The sequence below is a fragment of the Acartia tonsa genome, chromosome 3, assembly GCF_053477335.1.
Source record: "Acartia tonsa isolate MP-2025a chromosome 3, ASM5347733v1, whole genome shotgun sequence".
Lineage (NCBI taxonomy): Eukaryota > Metazoa > Arthropoda > Copepoda > Calanoida > Acartiidae > Acartia > Acartia tonsa.
Window position 1 is genome coordinate 51,624,649 of NC_137262.1, and position 25,467 is coordinate 51,650,115.

The following is a 25,467-nucleotide window of genomic DNA, read 5'->3' on the forward strand; positions in this document are numbered from 1 at the left end:
GCATTTTAGATTTTTTTTCTCTTTCACTCTCTCCCTTGCTCTTTCTTTAATTTCTTTCTCTATAATTTTTATGTTGAGATAATTCATTATGCCAGTAATGTGCAGTTATCTCAGTAAATAACATTTAATTGTACCCGCCCTAAAAAGAGTTAGGATCGTGAATGGATTAAAGTAAATTGGATGAGGGAAACGCTCCTCGATGTTTAAGGGTTCCTAAATGCCTCTTTTGTTATAATTGAATATTATTAGTTGCTCAATGTTTTATAAAAGGGAAAATATTATACATTGTCTTAACTAAAAAAAGTATTTTGATATATGGTATTTTATATTTGCATCAGTACGGATTTAGAGTATATAAAATTATAGATTATCATTCCCTATATAAAAAGAACCATTTGTTTTACAGACTGTAAAACGTCTTATAAATGTAGTAAGCGAGATATAATAAATGTAGATTTTAACCAGGGAGTAAGGGAGGGGACAATGAATCGAATATTCAGTTTTTATGAGTCTCAGACTTTGGGTACTGGCTAAAAGGGAATGTGCAAGAATTCAGCAGGTTCTGACTGACTTTGGGTACTAGCGCATCAATGCCCCGCTAACTAGCTGAGTTAGTTTTGAATATAGCAGACACAAAAAAATTGTATTAGATGGCTGGTTTTAACAAATATTTTTCCAAAGAAAATGTCATTTCATGTATAGAAACTCTACTGTGATATTTATGTATTAAACAATCTAAGAACCCCTTGAATTTAGGTGGCAGTTAAAAATTTAAGAGAAGAGTTGACGAAGTTCTAAACACGATTTTTCTAGTGATTAATTACAGAGTGTTTACTACATTGTGATGTACTGGTAATTTAATTTTCAAGTAAATGATTTTTTTCTTAGAACTAATTTTGTTCTAAATTATATTACCAAAATTCCCATTACAATTTTGGTCAAATTTTCTGGATAAATTTGGTTTTTGTTTCTTTTAAGCGAAAACTCTTAAATTGAATTAATTGCCCATTTTCCCCTCCCTTACTCCCTGGATTTTAACACTCTCTATTGCAATAAACATGGATACTTAGATTTAAAAAAATGCTTTTAATGCTTTTTTGAAATATGTCTATACACAAAAGAACAAAAGTTTTTATAAAAACTAATAATGTTAGATATTGATAAAAAAAGCAAAATTGAGCAAAAGGATGATTTTTTTCAGTTTTGAAAATATGGGTATCGAGCGGCCACAGCTAGGCAGGCCAGGGGGCCGAGCGCCGTAGCCATGGTCATGGTTGTGTTGGAGGTGGGGGGTACCAAAATTTTCAACTTTGGAAAAAATCCTAAGAGGATAATAACGCTTTCTTCAACAAAATAATTTTTTTTTAGAAATTCTTTATCCATAAAGGTGTATTAAATCCATTAAATATGTATAGTTTTCAGTACAATAATTTCGTGAGATATTTAAGTTAATAAAAGGTAAAAGCAACACCAATCTAAGTGAAAAGTTGAACCCTTAAAAAAAAACTATTTTGATTACAAGTATTATACTAAATTAAATTGATGGTTGAATGTTATGCTTTATATATATTTTTTTTTTTTTTTTTTTTACAATTTTTGATGTATTTGATAACAAAATACAACTATTTTTGAATAGTAGCAGTAGGTGGCAAAATGGTTTTCCATTAAAAAAAAAAAAATTTTATTTGATTGTACCATAATAATATAAAGTTTGATATTCAATTTTTTTTACTTTTTTTCCAATTAATTGTTTATAAGAATATTTGTCTTTTTAAAAACAATCTAGGCTCCCCATTGCAGAAATCAAGCCATGAAATATTGTTTAATTGCTAATCATACAGAGTAATAAAAGCTCTATCTTTCTATATCATTATCTATTTTTCTATCACTTTTTCTACCCGCTGTATTAATGTTAAAAGTGTTTAACCTGACTGCTGATGAAAATGTGTCAGGTTCGAGTCTTTACCACACCCCGCTATAGACACAACCCAATCTTTCCCGATTTTGTATAATTTTTGAGGAACACGATTCCAGTGACGTCATATTTTTCTTTCCCGAAAAAGGGAAGAGGGGAAGAAAAAAAGAGATGGGAGAAAAGGGGGTTTTCCCCATCTCTTTTGAAGAGATTTTCTTCCCCCCTTCCCTTTTTCGGGAAAGAAAAATATGACGTCACTGGAATCGTGTTCCTCAAAAATTATACAAAATCGGGAAAGATTGGGTTGTGTCCCCGCTATACTACAGAAGTTAAAAAGTGAGAGGGATAGATTTTAATTTAGTTTTAAAAAGAAAAAGTAAAAAAAATAAGGGGACAAAGATAATTTTTTCGGGGGCAATTTGTCTTGGGAGGGTTGCGGTATTCATATCAGGCAGGCGGTTAGCGAGATCCTAGGGTTAATTAACAGCCAAGTTAATTTTATATAAAATTTTTTAAAAACATCCAGCTCCTGCTTATATAATGTCTAAAACCTAATGACTATGTATACAGTGTACTCACCTACAATCTTGACTATGTATACAGTGTACTCACCTACAATCTTGACTATGTATACAGTGTACTCACCTACAATCTTGACTATGTATACAGTGTACTCTCCTACAATCTTGACTATGTATACAGTGTACTCACCTACAATCTTGACTATGTATACAGTGTACTCACCTACAATCTTGACTATGTATACAGTGTACTCACCTACAATCTTGACTATGCATACAGTGTTCTCACCTACAATCTTGACTATGTATACAGTGTACTCACCTACAATCTTGACTATGTATACAGTGTACTCTCCTACAATCTTGACTATGTATACAGTGTACTCACCTACAATCTTGACAGCAGAAGTGGGACCATTGAGCTGATAGAAATGAACAACACCGCTGACCTTCTCTCCAGTCACCACAGCAACAGCGTGATGATCTAACTTGGCCTTAGAGCAGTATATTGTATTAGTATCATATTAAATTAATATTAATTTATTAGCCACCAAGACTTATTTCAGATCTACTCAGGGATCATTAAGGATAAGCCATTGGACGATAAATTCGTTTACATACCCTGGTTTTTGGGTTCAAGTGTAATTTACAGTCCAATATGCCCAATCTCCCTGGGATCTACTGTATTTTTCGTTAAAATTTTGCTTGAATAAAATTTTTTTTGCGATCCATTTGAATTTTTTAATATTTACTGTTTCAGATCAGGCCCCTAGGAACATATATTAATTTTGGGTAAAGGTTCGATTCCAGCAAAAATTTTTAATGAATAGCAATAGATCCATTAGTTTTGATAACAAAAATTCAATTAAAAATGTAGAGGGGAAAACAGTTTTTTTTAGATTGTGTCTAAAAATAAGTCTTGGCAGTTTTTTATATTTTATATGTGTTGTGCAAGATAAAAAAATCAGCCAATAAAAATAACTTTTGTGTTGTTAATTAAGGTATGAAAAAACTAGTAATAGTTATAATTTACAAAAGTTATTTTTATTGGCTGATTTTCTATCGCGATAGTCTCAGTCAAATGGTCTTTATAATGAACTAGATTATTGTAAAACTACGTCCAAAGTCATATAAGGTCAGGTTTAACTACACATTACAAGATAGGTATACCATTATACTTATAACTAATTCCAGCTTATGCTGGAAAAAATCAACCAATGAATTGAAATGTCTTTATATATAATCAAAGATTTTTTTATTTCGATATTGGTCACCTAGGATAGGATAAAGGAAGGTTTGGAGTTTTTAAGGATTTTGTTAGTTAGTATCTGAATAAAAAATATAATTATCATTCCAGTAAGGCTTTGAAACCAATTAATATCCACTGGATTAGAACCGGAACATCATGTGTAGCATCGTATTATAGACAATTTTCCACAAATATTAAAATAAGAATCATAAAATCAATAAAAATTTTGATAGCCCTGGCGTTCAGCCCCTTAGTGCTAACAACACTTTTTTCAATCTTAATTTTTTTATTCTAATAACCGTGGAAAGCTGTATATAACACTATATATATGACTTTTAAAGTGTAACAAAATGACCTGAAGAAAGCTTCCCTCCTTAATCCTACCAAAAGAAACCAGGGGATTAGATGAATGGTCAGATTCATATTTGTAACAAGATGTGTTTATACAGAGCAGTTAATAAGTATTTTATAGAAATAGCCAATTTTGCTATTAATTAAACCATAACAGGACAATAAGTAATTACATTTGATGACAATAGATCAATGTTTTTGACTAGTTATATTTATTTGAAAGTCTATCAAATTTCTAGCAGCAATGTATGATTTAACTTCACCAATTAAGAGGGAAGTAAAAGTGTCTTTGCCTAGTTTTCTTGAGCAACAGAGCAACATTGTATCTATTAGACATACAGGCATACCTTAATTATACTGAATTTGCTCTAAAATCTTTCATAAGTTGATGGCATATTTTTTTATACTACAATGTAAGGAATACCTATGCTCATTTGTAAGGCAAACATGACAAACCATCAAATTATAATAACAGTAAAACAGCTAAAGAATTAGTTGTCCTACAAATTATCAAATTATAATATAAACAGCTAAAAAGTTGGTTATCCCACAAACTATCAAACAAAAAAAAACAGTGAAATAAATGATTGTTAGGCCTACAAACTATCAAATTATGATAAAAACATTAAAATAAATGGTTGTCTCTCAAACCAACAAATTTTAATGATAGTAAAACAGCTAAAGGATTTGTTAGCTAATAAACTATCGAATCATAATTAAAACAGCTAAATAAGTTTACATTGAACCAAAAACATTTAAAAGGCAATTAGCAATTCATTGCAATATACTAAAATCCAAATAAAAAAGGGCTTTGTTTCAATTCAGTAAAAGTAATAAGCACTTTGAAGTTCAGTTTCTTTTTAAACCAATAGTTCTTTTAGTCATTTGAAAGATTTAATCTTTTATGTCAAAAAATACAAATTAAAAAAGCAAGTTGGAATGAAGTTTAACATACTTACCACAAGTAAAAATCAGAACAAATAAATTAGCCCACAAAGAGAAATAAAAACCCCTCTTGTCTGTTTCCTATTCACAGAGCATGAAAACTTAAGATAGCAGTCATAATAAAGATAAACAAGTATTCTAAACAGGTAAATGAAAAGAATTTCTATATAAAGGCAGAAAAAAAAATATTTCTTGTTTTTTATAATGGAAATAACCTAAATAATTATTAACATTTACGATTCTTAGGTATAGTTTTTTGGTTTGGTTTATCTTATTTAAGAAAATTTATATTTAAAAGTCATAAGGACTGTCTCTGTCTATGATTTACACAGCCAATAAGAGAATCAAAAGTCATAAAGTGAGTCATAAAACATGACTTAAATGGTGCTTGTGACTATCTATCTATTTATACCAGACAGGAATTCTATTAATTATTTTGATGAAAAAGTGAAACATTTAAGGAATGGACTGTCCTTGAAGGGCTCTTCCCCAAACTCGTTCTGTCATTTGTTATTTAAACAAAAGTTTGAGATTGATTAGGCTTTGATAGAACAAGGCTACATCTCCAAATTTTCTTTCACTGACGGATCAGTAATTTGATAATCATAGTTTGGGGGGAGTTGAGTTTCCATTTTCTTATAATTATTCTTCAGAAGTAATATCCCTGTGTAAAAATCAATGAGCTGGCTATCTGTCTCTGTATATGACACATAAAACTGACATAAATGTATGTCTGTTTACGCTTAACAGTCAGGGATAAAGAGGCTAGTATATAGCATATAAAACTGACATAAATGTATGTCTGTTTACGCTTAACAGTCAGGGATAAAGAGGATAGTATATAGCATAAAAACCGACATAAATGTATGTCTGTTTACGCTTAGCTGTCAGGGATGTAAGGGAAAGTATATGTACATAACATTGACATAAATGTATGTCTGTTTACGCTTAGCTGTCAGGGATATAAGGAATATTATATGTACATAAAACTGACATAAATGTATGTCTGTTTACGATTAGCTGTCAGGAATAAAAGGGATAGTATATGTACATAACATTGACATAAATGTATGTCAGTTTAAGCTTAACTGTCAGGGATGAAGAGGATATTACATGTACATAAAACTGACATAAATGTATGTCTGTTTACGCTTAGCTGTCAGGGATATAAGGGATATTATATGTATATACATCTGACATAAATGTATGTCTGTATAAGCTTAGCTGTCAGGGATATGAGTGATATTATATGTACAGGGTGGGGCAAATAAGACCGGACAAATTCTAACTTCTAAACAAATGAACATAAAATCGTCAATTTTAAAGGTTTTATTGAATTTTAAAAACTGGCAAGCAAAATAGGTATATGACTATTAGATTATTCAATAAAATCGCCGCCAGCCTTAATCACCGCCTCTACCCGCCTTTTTAACCGCCGGCAGGTTCAGGTCAAAATGTACCTGTCCAAGCTGGCGTAGTTCTCCTTGATAGTGACAATGAGGGAGGTCTTTGTGGTATGGGCACGTCTATTGGTGCATACTTCAAAGTAGCCCCAGGTCCAAAAGTCAGTTGAATTAAGATCGGGCTGCTGGGAGGCTACATTTCCTTAGGAACGTGAGTAACCGCAGGATCCAAATTCGCCCAACTTTCAAGCTACCCTTATACACGGAGGCTCTTATTTGGACCACAGTTTAGCTAGAACGACGTTCTTTACCTTTTTAGAAATGGCATGAAGTTTCAGCTAGGGTTGTTAGCGCAACCCATAGTCTAAAATAAGTTTTAAAGTTTAATATGGGTCCCTAAAGTCAAGGACCGAGAAATTTTCACGAATTTTCACGGTTTTGTGACGTTTTTTACATCTAAAAATCTGCCCCGTTTCACCTTGCTGGAGTACTACGGCCAAGCCATTTAAGATAAAGAGCTCTAGTCTTTTCTAGTGTCTTACTTATGTATCTGACAGTATCTATAGCAAGTTGCATAACTCTACCTCACCTACAGATAAGCTGAGGTCAGATTTAGTGGGCCCTAGTCGAGAATCCAGATTAAACCACCGGCGCATTTGGAATCTGCCTTGTTGAACATATGCGCGGCCAGCTCGTTGTACACGTCCATCTTTGTCCAAAGATTTTTTTGTGCTAAAAGGTCATTACCTAAGCTTTTTATAGTGTGGTAAACGTCCTGATTGGTCAAGTAGTTTTGGCGCTATGGCCGTTTAAAGTTTGTCCGGTCTTATTTGCCCCACCCTGTACATAAAACTGACATAAATGTATGTCAGTTTACGCTCAGCTGTCAGGGATATAAGGGATATTATATGTACATAAAACTGACATAAAAGTATATCTGTTTATATTTAGCTCTCAGGGATAAAAAGGATAGTAGACGGTTAGGCTTAGAAGCAGGAATTAATATTTTAAAAATATTTGACGTTGGAAATATATTTTTCACATTGACATATCCATTATATTCCCTGTCAAAAAAATGATTTACAACTGGAGGGGGCAATAGTAGATTATAAGTCAAATTTTTAAGCATTTTTTATGGCAAATATGACATTTTTAAGATTTGTAAAAAAGTATATGATGATTTTTAACAAATCTTGGGTATTTTATCTAAAAAAAGGCAGATTTTTTTTTATATTATATCAAATTTGCCATTGTCCCATCTCTTTCATGTTTAGTAATTGTGTAAAAATGACGGGTTTGAATGATTCCCAATATTAAATTTAAAGTTTTTATAATGTAATTATAATAAAAAAGTAATTATTATGGTTTTATAAACCACAAAACAAGATTGTTTAACCACCTTATCTATCATTTGTTCAAGATTTTAACACAACAGTTAATTAAGATAAAGAAATTAAATGAAAATATTTAAATTATGATAAAGATGAATTATAAAATGTAATATTTCCGTCCCTACCAAATTGTCTGGACAAGTCAAAATGAAAACTTATTTCCCTTAGTTTAAACGAAATCTGCTTTTTAAATAGCCAATGAAAATGTTATTTTAAATACTGTTTGATTAATTAAAGTCAAAACATGCAATGAAAAGTATTTTTTTAACATTCCAATTTTACTTACTTCCTCATTTTCGTGTCCGTGGTCGGGGCGATCCTCTGTCCCCTCACTTGTGTGAGTTTTCTTGTTTGTAAATAACCTTGCATTTTATGGATATTCGCACCCCTGTTATGTTAACCCTCATTGGGGAAATTATATGTATATCTTTCAAATAAGACATATATTATAAGAAAATCTACAGTCTTGTGTTATATAAATGTAATCAAAAAAAAAAAAAAAAATTTTTACCTAAACTAAAGTTATGTTTAATAATGTTTTTTTTTAATTATAAATCTAGGAAGTAAAGGGTTGAAACAAGGTGGTTCGAATATCCGCTAGCCTTTTAGGCAAATTTTCTCTGAAAATAGTCGGGGAGTAGGCGTATTCAGGGACAGGAGAAGGAGGAGGAGTTGTGGTGGTGGAAGGGGCAGGAGTTGTGTAGGAGGAGGGGGAGAATACAGAGAAGGGTTTGATTGAGTTATAGGAGTAGGAAGGAGTGGAGGCGTAATGAGGATGGGGTGTAGGAGTGTAGGGAGCGGGGGTAGGACTGTAGGGAGAAGGAGTAGGGCTGTAAGGAGAAGGAGTAGGGCTGTAAGGAGATGGAGTAGGGCTGTAAGGAGCAGGAGTAGGGCTGTAATGAGCAGGAGTAGGGCTGTAAGGGGCAGGAGTTGGGGAATAAGGATGGTGGTAATCAGAGGAGTAAGGATGAGGAGTAGGAGAGTAGGGGGAAGGAGTAGGAGAGTAGGAGTGAGGAGTAGGGCTGTAAGGATGGTAGGGAGAAGGAGTAGGAGTTGGGTGATAGGAGTAAAATCTAGGCTCCCTAAAAGAGGAAAGGAAAAATGAAATTAGTCTGCTGAAAGTCAGCTTTTTTTTAGGAAATAAATTTTTTAATCAATCCTTTTAGCTTGGTAATTTAAAAAAAATAAAATAATATAAAATTTACTTGCTGTATTGTTTTTATCTTACTATGTTATTGATAAATTACCATAAACAATCCTGCTTTTTATTTACACTTAATTTCAGTTTTTTAGTTAGTTACTTATTTGAAAGTTTAAAAAAAAAGCTAAATGGATTGAAAAAACAACAGGATTTTTATGAACATGGTTGTAAAAAGGATGAAAACATTATCAATATTTAAACACTTCACCATATAAAACTCAGCTCACCCGATTATACAACCCCATATCAATTCAAGTATTTGTTGACCACTTTAATCCATAAGGTTGTAGAAGGGGCGGAATAAGGGGTGCCAACAACCCCCTTAATACAGAATTTTTTATAGTCTGTTCTTCTCTTTTTTACATACCCTCAAGGTGAAAACCCCTCTTGCAAAATCCTGTGCACGCTAATGACCCAATCCTTAGGGTACCAAAAATTGTCCATATTCATAAAAACCCTGCGGGCAAAGGAAAAGTAACCTCCCTGTCATGAGCAGCTTCGGCGGCAGGGTCCTCAAGGTGGATAGGAACAGGATTGGGAGCATGCTGCTCAGCCAGGGATACAGGAGAGGAAGGAGCGGCAGGAATTGGCTCGACAGGAGAGGGAATTTCAGGATGACCAATTTCGTACGCCGCGGGTTGTTCTATTTCATACGCCGCGGGATGCTCAATTTCGTACGCGGCGGCGTGTTCAATTTCCGCCTCGCCCGGCGAAAATGACGGCGTGTGGTATTGGTAGCGGTATTGGGTGGCGGAATTACCGCCGCCCATCTCGTAACTTACATAGTTGTACGGCCGCATGTACAGCTCGTGGACGGCGCTGCGAAACTTCTCTACTTTCGGGGTTTGCCTGAAATAAAAAAAAACAATTATAAAGTTTTGAAAAATTTAAGTTTTATTAGTAAATTATTCAAAACATTGTCAACTCATATTCAATTAATAATGAAAATGTTTAAAAATTGTTATCAAGGGATAAAAGACGATGAAGGACGACAAACCAATATAAAACTTTATATATAAGTATGTTAAAAAATATTGGTGGGAAAGTTTGCACTGTGATAGTTTATACTATCCAATCAAGATATGATAAAAGTCTTTTATGTAAGAACTTTAGGTACCAGTATGATTTACAATCAAATTTCTATAACACACATATAATATTGTCATGAATGAGCTATTTTTGACATTTTTATTCTGTTTAACAAAAATTAATTAAGCAATTACTACTAATATAATATATAAACTTAAATATAATGTATGAAATATAAAATAACTATCTATATTGTATATTTTAAAACTATTAGATGTGTTAAGCATAATATTACAAAAAAATTATAGTAGTCTATTCGGATATAATAGATATAAATAGTGTACCATACATTCCGCATATTGTTATAAACAAAAAATATTCCTATTTACACAAAAAAAACTATAGCTAGTGTATTATAGAAAATGTATTTGATAACATTAAAGCAAGAGAGAAAAAGATTTGTGCTCGTGTAATAATGGATGTTGAATAAACGTGGATATTATGCCAGGGGAAAAATTGTAATAAATTTTTTTATGATCATTAGATTGAACATGGAACTCGTTTATTGGTCAGTTCGTTCATCCAGTATTAAGGACGGTGATGAGATAAAGAGAGTGGAAGGAGGGAATCATTATTTTAGCTTGCTGCAAGTTTCCCATTTTTCAGAGAACATGAAAATCTGGTGTAAGATCCGTGATAATATAACCATAGTTGGCCGTTCTGGTGATTTGATACAATTTACGTAAGTTAAGGCACACCGATATCAATATATGAAAAAATGATCTTCCATACATTGTTATTATTCATAACTGAATTAATGGATATAGAATTTACATGGATATTATGACAGGGGAAAATTTGTCGTCAATTTAGGTTGCTAACATGTACATCACTTATTGGTGAGTTCGTTAATTCAGTAGAAGTGGAGGGGATTAGGTATAAGGGGTGAGTTATCATTTTAGCCAGCTACAAGTTTAACTTTTTAGAGTACATGATAATCTGGTGTAAGATCCAAATAACAATAAATCCATTACTGAATTATTTTGTACAATATGTATAGTTATAAAGGAATACAGGGATGAGTCAATCAAAGATAATTAAATTTCCTTCCCATTAAGCGTACATTGCAATTTAAATTTTGAGTGTGTAAAAAAGTGTGTTTTATCTTAAATTAACCATTCCCTGTATTCTAGATAATAAATTATGTAAACCAAAATAAAGTATAGAAAATAAAGAACATTAAACTATAATGAAGAGAAGATTTAAAATGAAAAATATACTAGTAAAATTTAAAAAAAAACTATAAAAATTGAATGAATTTTAGTTTAAATGCCAAGTAATATCAGCAGCTGCAAGCGTGTCTTTCTAAGTTTGTATCGGGCTGTATGGGTTTCATTTTGGAAATAACCCACATAATTTCAAATAAGGAAGTTTAAATAGAAAAACACTTTTATTTTATTAATGCACGTTTAGAAATATTGTTAAGTGGAATATATTTTTATTTTATTTTCGTTGTCGTTCAGGCTTTTAAGTTTTATAGGATATCAAATTGATATCTCCGGCAGCTAGGTATCTATTTCTATCTATCATTTTTATATATCTTTTTTTGCAATCAAAATTGATGGTGTGCAATTTTGTCAGCCAAAGAATCATATGAGCTAATTTTTAATCGTTTGCAGAAGCGAAACTTTAGGGCGTTGAAATAAATTTAGAGTTCTGCTAAGTTTGATATATTGAAAAATGTCAATTAAGATAAAAAAAGGAGAGCAAATTGCGATACAGTAAAACATATTTTTTATAAGGGAAGTTTTATATAGTGTATAAATAGATATTAAATTAAGCTAAAACTAATTCTAATGAGAAACAAGTTATTACAGAAAATGTAATAAAACATTTGAAGTATTTTTGCGATATTGTTGTGACACCATATTGAGGTTTGAAGATATTTACGATCTCAATGTGTATAAATGTCTTGCTAAAAACAGAGGACTGGAATAAATATACTAAATAACAAGGACAATTGTGCCCATCAATGATTTCTAAGATTAAAAGCAGCTAATAACAAAACTACCAATTGTTTTCAGTGTTAATAGAGAAGAGACCTCATTTATTGGTCAGTTCGTTTATCCAGTATGAGGGGAAGGGATAAGGTAATACTAATTAGGGTGGTTGCCTTGCGGGGTATCGTTATCATTGGTACAGCCAGCTGCAAGCATTACTGTATCGGAGTACGTGAAAATCTGGTACACAATCTAAGTAATAATATATCGATTTCAGTGTTAAACAAAATTCCCTGTAATTAGAAGTAAAAATTAAGAAGAATTAAAGATTTTATATGGTGTATCATAAATAATGAAGAAAATATTTTTTTTACTAAGTTTACTTTAAGGACGGAACTGAGACCTAAGTCTAGACATAACAATGTCAAAATTATTAATAGCATAAAACATTTTTTGTGTACTTGATTATTAAGTTACAAGTTTTATAATTGGGCCCAATTATTTATTTGCGAAATTTTTTGAAAAATTTAATCTTTAGAACAATTATCTCTTCCCAAGACACTTTTTTCAGAAGTTGCGTCAGAGCACTTTGACACTTTTAGTGCATAGAATAGAATTCACTATGGAAAAAATTACAATTTTGTAGAAGTTTTAATAGATAGTAGTTTTAGGTCTTTTAAATTTGTACATCAGTTGTGTTTCTGCTCTTTCTTGTCAAGGGCAGGTTTTAAGCTATCTATAAAGATGTTAAAGAAAGGAATGATCAACTTTTAAGTTTCCTAAATATCTAAAATACTTCAATTTTCCCACTGTTGCAAAAATTGCATGGTTCCTTGCAATAAATATTTTAAAATTGCAACCTTTTCCATTTTGCAATAAACAACCAACAATATGCGGAGGGAATTTTCAGACTCGCAGATACTCTGTAAATTGATTAGTAGATCTGTAAAGAAAGTCTCATATGTGACGTCATAAAAATACGTCTATAAAGGAGGGATGAGAGGAGAAGTGGGAAAGGACACCCCTAAAAAAGAGATGGATTTTTATGACGTCACACATGACACTTTCTCGATATGTGAATAGTATTTGCACAAAAAGGTTTAAGCCTCTGTAAAGGCTTTGCTACTATTGTATTTATTAGCCCTTTTAGATCATATTTTGATACATTTATAAATCAAGTAAGAATTTTTAGAATGTAAATTACACTAATCAATCACTAATGCATTTCTTATATTGAAAAACCTATCCTAATGACTTAAAAATGGAAATAGAGTCTGCATGGATATATTAACAGGGGAAAATTTGTCGTTGATTTAAGTTGCTAATAGGGACCTCATTTATTGGTCAGTTCGTTGATCCAGTAGTAGGAGAGGGGATGGAGTGAAGGAGGTGGATGAAGTGAATAGTTATTTTAGCCAGCTGCGAGTATATATTTAATAGAGTACTTGAAAATCTGGTGCAACATCTAAGTAATAATATATCGATTGACTTAAAGCCTTGGAAACTACACTGTTTATTTACCCTTCCATCTATAGGCATGCTATTATAATCGCAGCAGCTTGATACTTTCCCCTACAAAGGTTTCTCTGGTAAGTAATCTATTTTTTTTACTTTTTATGCATTTAATATTACTTTTGTTTGGATTATTAGTTTTTAGTAGTGAAGCTGCTCTACATTTTACTTTGTCTGTCTGTCGGTCCGTCATGCTATGATAGATTTTAGTTTTACTTTCTGTGGAAACCTGTCTACAATACGATGCGATAAACAATTATTTTGACTGTCTAACAGAGAATTTCAGATTTTTCTCTTCCGAAATTTCACCGATAAAAGATGAAATATATTAATATTAGACTTGTGAAAAAATTGGAAACACACATGTTTTTCTTCGGGTGGTATATCCCTGTGCAAGCAAAAGCAACAATTAATTAGCCTAGGAATCTTGTAACGTATATTCAAATATACATCTCTGTACAATATCAAAACATTAGATTTGGGATCTAGAATGATCATAATTAATTCTAAGAGCCATACTAAAACAGATGTACAGCAAAGTTTCAGAGACGATTGTCCACGAAAGAGACAATATAAATATAGGAGTATTCAACAAAATATGCATTATTGCAATATTTGTAACCACGGAAAACTGTCAAAAATAAGAACTTTAAATTAATTAAAATGTAAAAGAGAAAAGTATGAAAATGAAATACTCTAAAATTCTTCTATCTAAAATCTACAATTACATTGCAATGCTTGAAGTTGATTTCTAGAAATATTTTTCTTCCTTATAATTAATTCAAACTTACAGCTTATGAACCAGCTGTATTGTGATGTGATGTTAATCTATATAAGATCTCAGGAATGGCCAAAGCCTAGCCTCATTCATGAGTGCAATTAATTCTTATGAAAATAATCCAAAAAGGACACTCTGTTCAGTCCAAAAACTTAAATTGGATATATTATCAAAATGTAGTCAAAGTAGATATTTTCCTGTTATTTCATCGACATTATGACCATTGATTTTAAGTATTACTGTCTGATTACCATATATCCTATTTTATAAAGTAGAAAGATATGTTTTGTTCGTTTAGATCCTCCCATACAATTGAAACGAATGAGATTTCCATTTAGAAAAGCTTCATATGGGCTCAGCGATTGTTTTATGCTATTCCTCATTCCCTAATACTAGTATAATATATTGCATATTTCAAATAAATAACAATAATTCTTATAATAAAAAAACTAAACAAAATTTTTACAAACACACTACCAACTGCTTAAGTATGTTAAATATAAATAGATACAAATAATTGATTGTCCCTTGTTAAAACAAAGGTGTGATCTTAGCTCTAACTGCATCCCTCCTAGAACCCCCCTGGACCATTTTGAACCCTCCAACCCCCACCCCTCCCCCCCCGTAAAATCACTCTTAGACCCCCCTAGGGGGTATACGTTGCATAATTAGAAGAAGGCGAATTTACACGAAATTATTTTGAATATATCTTTAGAACAATTCCAGTTTCATCTGGTATAAAACTGGTTCTGAGCCATGGTGAAAAACTCCTGTATCATATCTAATTAATTCAGTTCTAAACAATTGTTGGCAAAAAAATCATAGGATGAATTGTTTTTTTTTGTTGCCCCTATAAGTTATCCTATAGTTTATCATTTTCTTATCTGCAGACTACTATATACAAGATTCGATGAAAATACTGCCAAATATATACAAATCTTTTAAAATATTTGCTAAATATGGAGAAATTTAAGTTACTCTTCAACAAGAACACAGAAAAAAGTAAATAAATTAGAGGATTTAGAACAAAAAGAAAAGTACCAGGGATCGGAAGCCTCACGTAAGCCGCGCATAAGCCTCAGTTTTAAACCTGCTTGGGAGCAGAAAAAAAAAATTAAGAAAGAAGGATTGTCTGCTAAAGAGCCGTTTTATACATCCAGCTGAATTTTATAGTGTTAAAATCACGATTTCACTGAGGCTTACACGCGGCTTACGTGAGGCTTCCGATCCCTGAAAAGTACACTAAAAGTTAAAATAGCTTTGCTACCGATGGACTGAATTGTTTTTTTTTCAGTTTGTTTTGTTCTACATATACCAGCACCCTAGTGTAATTTAGTATTCCAATTACACATTGGTCTATTGCGTTTTAATAGGGACAAAATAAGTAAGAAGTGTCAAAATAAAATTAGATGAGACTTGTCAAGATTTTCTTTAGTTGTGCTACTCTACAGTCTTGTCTGTATGTCATGATGTATAATTAACAACAAAAGGAAGTGTTAACGCTGTTTTGTTCAGCCAATATCATTTGAATTGGGTTAAAAAAAGTAATGAAATTTTAGTAGTCTGACTGTAAAAAAAAGTACATTCAGTATTGTTTTCCAAAAAGGCTTGACAGTATTCTATTTTTTTTTATATAAAAAAGGATAATGTAATTTAAAGAATGTATAATAATGTGTATAATATAACACATTTTTGCATTAAATTATACGGTATTATAATTCGATAATAGATATTCAAATTTTTGTATTGGGAAAATAAATAGGGTTCAATAAGACCAAGATAAAGATAGGTATTCTAAAAATAATATAATAATAGACAATGACTTTATATTAGATTTATTCACATTTTTACTTCTGATTAAAAAATAGCCTAGTAATTTCAAAGATGTTTATCTCAAAATTCAATTATGTCATCAATTTGCAATATTCATATTTATATCCATAATCTTGCAGAATAGTAGAAAGTTGTAGATACAGGTATCCCGAAGTACTACTAAAGAATATTATGTCAACAAATTTAGCTCTTATAATGTATAACTTAATTTTAATATACTGCTGGTCGTTCTTTTGGGCGGTTTTCATCAAAGTAACTAGAGAGCACCTCCCCCCCCCACCAAGTGTTAGTGTTTTACTATAGGCTAAGTTATATAGGGTACAGGGTATCCCAAAAGGGGGTTTTGTGCTCGCTAGCCGTTTTAAGGGAAAGCACCCACTTTTGTACTTAAACAAGAATATTCATTACATACCTAATTAATTTAAATTTACCCCTCTTCTAGTACATTGTGATAACAAACAGTGAATAAAAGGTCAGAGCAAGCTATAGCGGCTAAATATTAGGGCTTAGGAAAAAGGAATTGTATTTTCTTTGTTATAAATAATTTTACCCAAGGATAGGTCGATAGAGGATAAATTAATTTCTACCAAAGAGATAAATCACATTTCCTGACGACAAATATAAAACCATAAGAAAAAAATATACTGTATTCTTTATCCAAGAAAAATAAATATAAGAAGCTTTGAACATAGAGAGCAAACAAAATAAATAATATCATAAATTACAAACACAATTTCGTTCCAGGGACACAGGGATATATCAATAGGAATAAAAATCATTATACATCTCAATTCATTATCAGTAAGTTTTAAGAATCTGTCAATGGATTACTTAAATGTGGCACTTGAGACAAAGTGTCCTATTGTACATTGATACATTATGAAAAAATATGAATAAATATGTAATAATACTTTAGGTCCTATTAAGTTAGGATTTATTTGGTACTGGGTTTCCCCAAAGGGGTTACAATACAACTGGCGTTGGCTCCGAAGGGCTAGGGCCCAATACAATGGTTAGAATTAGGAAAAAACTGCTCCACTTTATTATTAATTTATTTTTAAAAATGGGGGTGGTTATCAGTACTTAAAAATGGCATTTTATGTACATTTTATATTTCAAAATCCTTGCAATGAAAAAAATAATACATACTCGCAAATGCGATATAGTAGCTGCACTATTAAATGCAATTTTAAAATTGTTTACATAGAAAGCTAACTAGAGATAAAAGATGAAAGGAAAAAAGGAAAAGAAAGAAAGAATCATAAAGTGAGAAAGAAAGGGGGAGAAAGATAGAGAAAGAAAGAAAAAGGGAGAAAAGATTGATTTAATATGAAACAGTTGTATATTTATGTATATATGTAGTTGCATTGATAAAACAAGGAAAAATATTCATAATTAATACTTAGTCGTCCTAAGAATCACTATTAATAAAATTGGAGAAAAAGGGCATTTACATTGTGTTAGAAGTCAAATTCAAATATCCTTAAAAAATCAACATATATATTTAACATGGACATACTAACTTTTTGATAATTGTACCTAACTGTGACAGGAATTATCAAGCAAAGTTTAAAAATGATAGCTGTTCGTTACGTACATAAGGCCATAATAGTAAAAAAAGCTTCTCTTTTAAAAAGTTAAAATACATACAACTCTAATGTGTTTAATGTAAGCTTGCATTTCTTAAAGAATTGTTTGAAATATTCTGATTAAATCTAATGCAATTGCAGTGATGCTATCTTCAAACACTTTCTAACTCCATGGGTTTGTTTTCTTGATCAAAACCCAAAATTTTAACAATGTAGCACCTTGGAATTTTTGCTGTAATTTTATCAATGTAACAAATAGTCTACACAATTTCATTATTATAAAGGCGGACGTTGGCCATAATTTAGACCAAACTAAATTAACTCTTTAAAAAAAAATTAAAAAGGGCGGGGAGGTTTTTTTTGTTTAGTTGCTTATTACTTTAGGTTAGGTAAGGTTATATTGGGTAATTGGTAGCCCCGCATGGTATGGTATGGCACCGCAGGTATAGGCCCAGCAAGTTAGGGGTTTGGTGTAACTTGTAAACACCTAATTTAAAAGAAACACGGAGGGGGGGGGGGTGGGGGGGGGCAGTGTTTGAGATGCACATTGAGGGAAACGCACCACATTTTCTTTGTGTATACTTTCATTAATATGCTCATTGCAACCCAAAAAGGTCACGTCTAAGGCACCAAAAATCTCATTGAAATTATTGTTCAATGAAATTTTTAAGCGGAAGCAAATCTATGGACTTAAATTCTGAAAGAAATTTTGTAGCCAAATACGAAAAGTTATACAAGTTACGAATGCAATAAACCGGTTTCATTTTTAAAAATTGTTCGTTTAATTATTGTTTTTCTTAGTTAGTGATAACTTTTCTCTATACAATGTTCTATAGTTTAGTTTTGCCTGTTCTGTTTTAAAGAACCCAAAGGAGGAAATGACCTATTTGTACTTTCTCCCCAAGTATTTTTCTCATGTCAACGACTCATATACAAATTAAACCAGGGATATGTCAATACAAGATATAAAAAGGTTATTTGTTTACCCGAGTTCCTATTTTTGATTGGGTTAATCTAGCCAATGTATTCTTGCCATATATAGCCTAAAACCCACCATGTACCAACAATAGGCATCCCAGTCAATTGTGGACAGATAGATCTAGCCATTTACGATACTTTTATCGCTATCGTTAAAGTCACTCACTTATAAATTTTAAGAATATATTTAAAGTTATAGATTTATTTAAATTTGGATTTTATACCAGATTATCATGTACTCTAATAAAGTGAAACTTGTAGCTGGCTAAAATAACGACCCCCCCCCCATCCACTCCCTTAACCCCATTTCGCCTTCTAATGGGTGAACGAACTAACAAATAAAGTGATGTCTATGTTAGCAACCTGAATTTTTCCCCTGACATAATATCCACGTATATTCTACATCCATTTATAAAGTCTATTTATTCATTCATTCCATCTTTAAAAATTGTGTTTTTCGCCCCCTGTGACATGATAAAGCATGCCTCATATTATAGGAAGAAGCGAGTAGGTGTTTTGGTAAAAACACAAGAAAAATAATATTTTAAAAATTACAAAGCACATGTGTTATTTGAGTGGCTTTAACCATATAAAAGTAAAAACATAACAATTAAACATTAAATGGCAACTGGATCATAATCAAACTTGTATAGAAAACGTTTTTTTAATAATGCTTTTACTGTAGTCTAGCAGAGAATGAGCTCCTTACAGGGCTCTAAAAAATAATAATAAGGGGGTTTCATGTAGTCTACAGATTTGCCATTGGTAGAGATCATACAAGGAATAGAAGAAGATTTAAAATGAAATGGTTTTGCTAATTTGATATTTGTAAGATTTTAAAAGAACACCCCTATCTGGCAATCAATCATTTTAGAATGATGTCAAATAAAATAATTGTGATGCGCTGCCTTACTCATCTCTGCTCAAAGTGGTACCCACGGAGTTTTTCATTGTAGGAGCACAGAAAACGGACAATATTCTTTAATAATTATATTAATGATCCTTCTTAGAAAGGAATAATCTTATTTTTCTTTTGAACCATTTTTTTGAATTTTAAAAACGTTATGGAAAAATAACTTCCGTTCCAATACTCCACCATGACCAAATCCCTGGATGCCAAACATCTCAAATCTGATCCTATCCAAAGGCAATCATGAGCATAACCCTTGATCCAAAAGTTGTCCTACCACATATTATAATCAAAGATACCAAAAGAAACAGTAGTAAGGTGTTTGTTTGTCATTTAAGATCTCGCTAACCACAGAACCAATTTAGTATTCCATTTTAGGAAAGTTTTATACAGGTCCTTGGGTGTTTTTAGTTATTTTTTTTAAAATTTAGGTCTTGGAATGGTTTTAGGCTTTTATTCTGCCCTTCTTTCCTTAAATGCAAGAGGTTTAGCAAATGAATATAATTGAAAAGGACTATAAGTTAGTAGCCTAATAATGATAAAACTAATAGTAATATTATTATTTGCTAGGCTAATGTTTTGGTTACATTATATGGACTTCTGATCCCCTTAGATTAACCTATGCAACTAAAAAACAAATTGTTATACAATGAGAATGGATGTTATCACACACACATGATAGTCATTCCAGGGGGCGTAGCTACTCTATACTTCTTGGTGTATGTACGTCCTTCGGCGTGGCTATTCTATACTTCTTAGTGTACATATGTACGTCCTAGAGTGCAGCTGCTTTTTCTTAATTTTGTTTGTCTAATAGATGTTATTAGAGATGATACAAATCAGGGGGCGTAAATACTCTATAATTCATCGAGTATGTATGTATGTCCTACATTATAGCTACTCTTCACTTCATAATGTATGAACGGCATAGACCAGTAGCTTTTTACTTTATCTAGTCTGTAAGTCCATAAATGCTACTTGGTTAGCTAACTCAAAATGAGTGTTTATTGCTATCTGTCTAATGCATGTAAGAATAAATTTTAGTCATTCTAGGGCTTAGTTAAACGAATAGCTTTAAAACCGACTAGTAAGATGTCTAAAGGTATAGAGTATAATCTATGAATCGTTGCAACTCAAAAATAGTTATGTTAGTTTAAATATGTGTAAATAAATGTATTAATTGTTTTAACAGTTTGTCACAATCTTTTCAAACAATCATATCCGAATTTAAATTAAATTAAACGAAATACTATTTCACAACTTAGAAAACATACTTAAAAACAGAAAATACAGCTGTACTGCTAAAATCATTTTTAAAAAGTGAACTAGCTGTAGAAAAGCAATAAATTGGTATTTATTTTTGTTTGATTTAATACTTTTGGTTGATTTAATGCCTTTCAACTATTTAAATAAGATTAACAATATAAGCAAAGCTATTCTATAAAAAGTTTAACGGACAAATGCTGTAACTTTTTTTGATTTACAGTTTTTTTAAAGTACAAAAATATAAATTGAATAAGGGGGCTGTCAATCATTAAAGTGAAATATATAATAATAAAGCACAAATAAACAGACATACAAAGATAGCTTATCTAGTAGCTGCGCTACTAAAAACCAACGCCTGCAACTAATAATGATTCATAAATAACACTTTAACCCATAAATCACAAAATAACCAAACATTGAAAATTAAAATAAATCCATATTTACAGCTATTTTAAAACTTTTAAAACTGTTCAACTTTTAATGCAGTTATTTCATCAACATAAGCTTACGGTCATATTATTATTATTATTGATACATCATTACTTGGTAGATACAAGTTTCTAGTATTTATACCTAATATGGAACGTCGACTTTCTTCAAAAACAAACAAAAACAAAAAATACTCCATCCAATAAATTTCAAGATAAGTTTATTCTTATTTTAAGGCATAGATAAACCTATCTTTACCCCTATATTTTTTCTTTGATCCAATGCATTGGCTATGTTAGTTTCCAGCATTTACAAATAGAAATAAAGTCACATCACAGCCTTTTTTTATGATTATATTTTGCAGTTTTGTACTAACTGTGTCTCTAAAAATGTAGTGTGTTGTCAGACATTTGTTGTAGAGCATAACTAACAATATTATCTATCTGCCCATCTATCTGTTTATAAGGAACATAAGTTAGCAGGGTGGCCAGCAAAAAAATATTCTATAATGTACCTATTAAATAGTCCTCTATGAAGGAAATCTAATAAAAATTTTGCCTCTCACTTAAAATATGTTACTTATTTTTTAATACTAGAGTTGGCTCGATATAACTATCTCCCTATTGGCTAGTTTTCTATATGCATATATATTTCTCAATAAATCTATTTTACTCACCCGGCATTACTATTTAAACGGAAGTAAATATTTAATAATTTAAATGATCTTAAAAAGATCTTTTAAATTATATTTTTTTCTTTACATTACCATCACCAAAGGGTTTATTATATGATTACAATTTTAGTTCAATATTTGAACACACAAAGTGTCGCCACAATCGAATTCTTTTAAAACAGAGTTTTCTTAAATTTATTATATCATAAATTTGAATTTTCTTTTTTATGATTAGAAATTAAATACTTCATTATAATGTAAATAGCAACATGAAATGAAAAAAATGAATTTGTTTTTAATAAAGTAAAATAATGGGTCTTATCGTTCTGGGCAATGAGAGTTTATTATGGATTATTGGAGCACTATGAGTTTTCAACAAATAGTCCTTGGAAAACTTGAGCTTGTTTATAGACATTTATTTCCTATATAGATCTGACATGGATCTTGAAGCAATTAAGCAGGCCGTTTTGTACAGGTTAAAAATTGGAAGATTTCATTAAATAAAAGTTATCGCAAATATACTTAGTAAATAAGCCATTTACATATTCTTATTTTAGATAAATATTTTGCACATTGTCCCGTCTTAAGAAAATGTTCAAACATTTTTTGATGGACACTCTGCATAACATAAACTGTATGACTATGACCAAATCAATTAGAAAAACAACATACAGATAACATCATTAGACAAAGAGTAACTTTTAAGATACAAGGCGTTTAGAGTGAGATTATTAGTAGTAAGGAATTTTGTCTGAAGTTTAAGTTCTCAGTATCTACTGAACTGATTTTTCTATTTTAAGTAAGCTTTACATAGGTCCAGTGATGGTTTTAGGCTATTTAATTTTTTTGTTGTTGAATAGTTTACATTTTTAAGTTTTCCGTAAATGCCAATCAACAAATATATTATGTTAAGCAATGAAGTATTGTTTTAACTTACTTTTACAATAGTTGAAGTCGAATATGTAGTTATTATTTCAACAATTTAGATCATTATATGTCGATAATTTGTCAGCCCAAGACCATTTCTTATAATGCAAGATATTCGACAAAAATAACATAGATGGCATGTAGAAACGATCGTTGTTAAAATCAGTAACTTTTTTCTTGGCAGAGTTGGTCTATGTGATTAAAACCCAAATCTAAATATGGCATGTTATGTTCAATACTTTGATAGCTTACTTTATTATTATGAGATGCGAAGCATCTATACAATGGGTTTAGGTATTATAACAGCAACAATTTTTTTTGTAAATTTACTCTTTATTCTTCTGTTTCTTATTGATTTTCTTTAATATCTTTTTTTCTCCATTTTTGCTTCCTTTCTATCTCTAATTATCTTTTTTTTCTTTCTATCTTTCCCTCCCTCTCTCTTTCTATCTCTCTCTGTTAGCTTACTCTCATTTTCTTTTTTCCTTTTTTTCTCGCCCTAACTTCTTTTTTTGTCTTTTTCAAATTTTTTGTGTGACTATTTTTGTTCTTGTTTGTTATCCTTTTGTTTGTCTCTACACAACTCAGTACATTCTGAGGACAGGAATGTACATGTTATGAAAATAAAATAAACAGATTGTGTGTAATTCAATTTATAGTTTTAGGGTTGCTTTTTAGGTTTAGATGTAGAAGACATTAAGATCTTATTCACTACTAAGTTATTAAGTTTTCGTTTCCATGAAGGGTTTATTCTAGTCTTTAGTTTTTATCTAGATTCGTCAAATATGGGTAAACATTTCCAATTAAATAATGCACTAAAAAATACCCCCCACCAAAAAAAAATGTTTCGTTTTTACTTCTTATTTCTCTTACCGTAGTTTAAGTTGGTGGGGGTGTTTTTCTCCATTTCATAGAAAATAGGCACACAGAAAAATAACAGTTTAATAGAATGAACAGTGCTGTTTAAGCTTCAGTATTTTTTGGGAATACAGTTTCCTATCTTCTTGATTATACAAATACACAAACACATGTATGAATGTGTAATGTCTTTTTCCTGGGCTCTAGAATAGCTTTGTCATTATTATAACACATAACGGCATACTAAGGATAAGGATATAATTTACTGTACTATCAATGGGAGAAGTTAACTATGAAATGCTTGTATTGAGTATATCATGTACCCTAGTGTCATAATAATACAAGCCCATAAATTCATTGTATCACAGCTTCTCTACGACAGGGATTTGTCCGTAGGCTAGGAAAAAAATGTAAGCTAATCTTTACTGTTTTTCACTCAAGCACCATAAGAATACAAAATGGTAGGGGAGGGGAGATTCAATTGTAATTCATACTGATACACAAAATTATATAACCACACCTTCTCATTCGTTAGACTTAATCTTTGGATGATTTATTAAATCTTCATTGGTGGGTTCAAACAAGCAGGTCCAAACTTTTAAACCAATAATTTCTATTTACAGAAGGGATTACAATATGTATTAATGCATAGTCCATTATCATATCCCTTTAAACCCCTTGTTACAACTACATAATTTTTATAAATATTTTATTATTAAGTTACTACTTTCTTCTTTCTATTTTAAATAATTTTTTTGTGCTTTTATGTTGCTGACGTCCTTGTTAAAATTGACTGAACCAATTACTAAAAAGGAATGTCATTTTGTTCTGAATTGGAACAGAGATACAGGGAAATGCAAATTGAAGATAAACTCATCCTCCTTCAAAATTTATATATTATTACTTGGATGTTGCACAAGATTTACATATACTTTGATAAAGTGATGCTCGCAGGGATTCAACCCTTTTACACCTTCCCCTCCCCTTCTGCTGGATTGACCAACAAATAAATGAGGTCCATATTAACAATCCAAAAAGACGACAAATTTTCCTCTGTTAATATATCTACGTATATCCTATATCAATTATTTTCAAACAGTTATTTATAAATGGCATTGACAACTTTTCCAAAGTTAAAAAGTCCTAAGAAAAATATAAAAAAAGTCGACAAAAATATTTTTTTATAAGCTATATTCCAGTCTCTTCATCCCTGCTATGAAATAAATTATGACACTAGACACAATAATAATACAAGCGTAGACACATGTAATACTGTTGCATATGCATATTACGCCAGGGAACAAGGAAACACGGTAGGAAAAATAATCTACAACCCCTTCTTTCTTTCAATATCTACTAATAGTTATCTATCGCACCGTATTACAGACAGCTTTCCGCGGATAGTAATAGGGAAAATTTTGAGATTAATCCAGTTTTGTCCGGGCCTATTAATATTATGATTTTTTATTATTATTCGTAGAAAATTGTATATAGTACGATACGATACATGATTTTTTAGTATGGCTTAGAACAAGTTCTAATCCATCAGACACTAATTGGTTTTGAAGCTGCATACTGGAGTGAACTTTATTTGTAGGAGGGAATAACTCTAATTATAAGTTATTGCAACACAATATCTCCTTTATAAGGCTACCAAAAACAGAATTTTGCAAATAAGGATGAAAGTAAATGAAAATGAAAGATTTATC

At 31.1% G+C, this 25,467-nt stretch overlaps 1 protein-coding gene across 1 annotated transcript in view; it reads right to left on the bottom strand.

Moving 5' to 3' along the window:
* LOC145314542 (uncharacterized) overlaps positions 1-25,467 on the bottom strand; it is a 124,393-nt gene that overhangs the window by 29,156 nt on the left and 69,770 nt on the right. Inside the window, exons 5-8 of the mRNA XM_080154502.1 lie at positions 9,456-9,825; positions 8,378-8,853; positions 8,062-8,137; positions 2,825-2,930 (exon numbers count right to left, since the gene is read on the bottom strand). Coding sequence (XP_080010628.1) covers positions 2,825-2,930; positions 8,062-8,137; positions 8,378-8,853; positions 9,456-9,825 — 1,028 coding nt within the window. The remainder of the gene's footprint in view (positions 1-2,824; positions 2,931-8,061; positions 8,138-8,377; positions 8,854-9,455; positions 9,826-25,467) is intronic.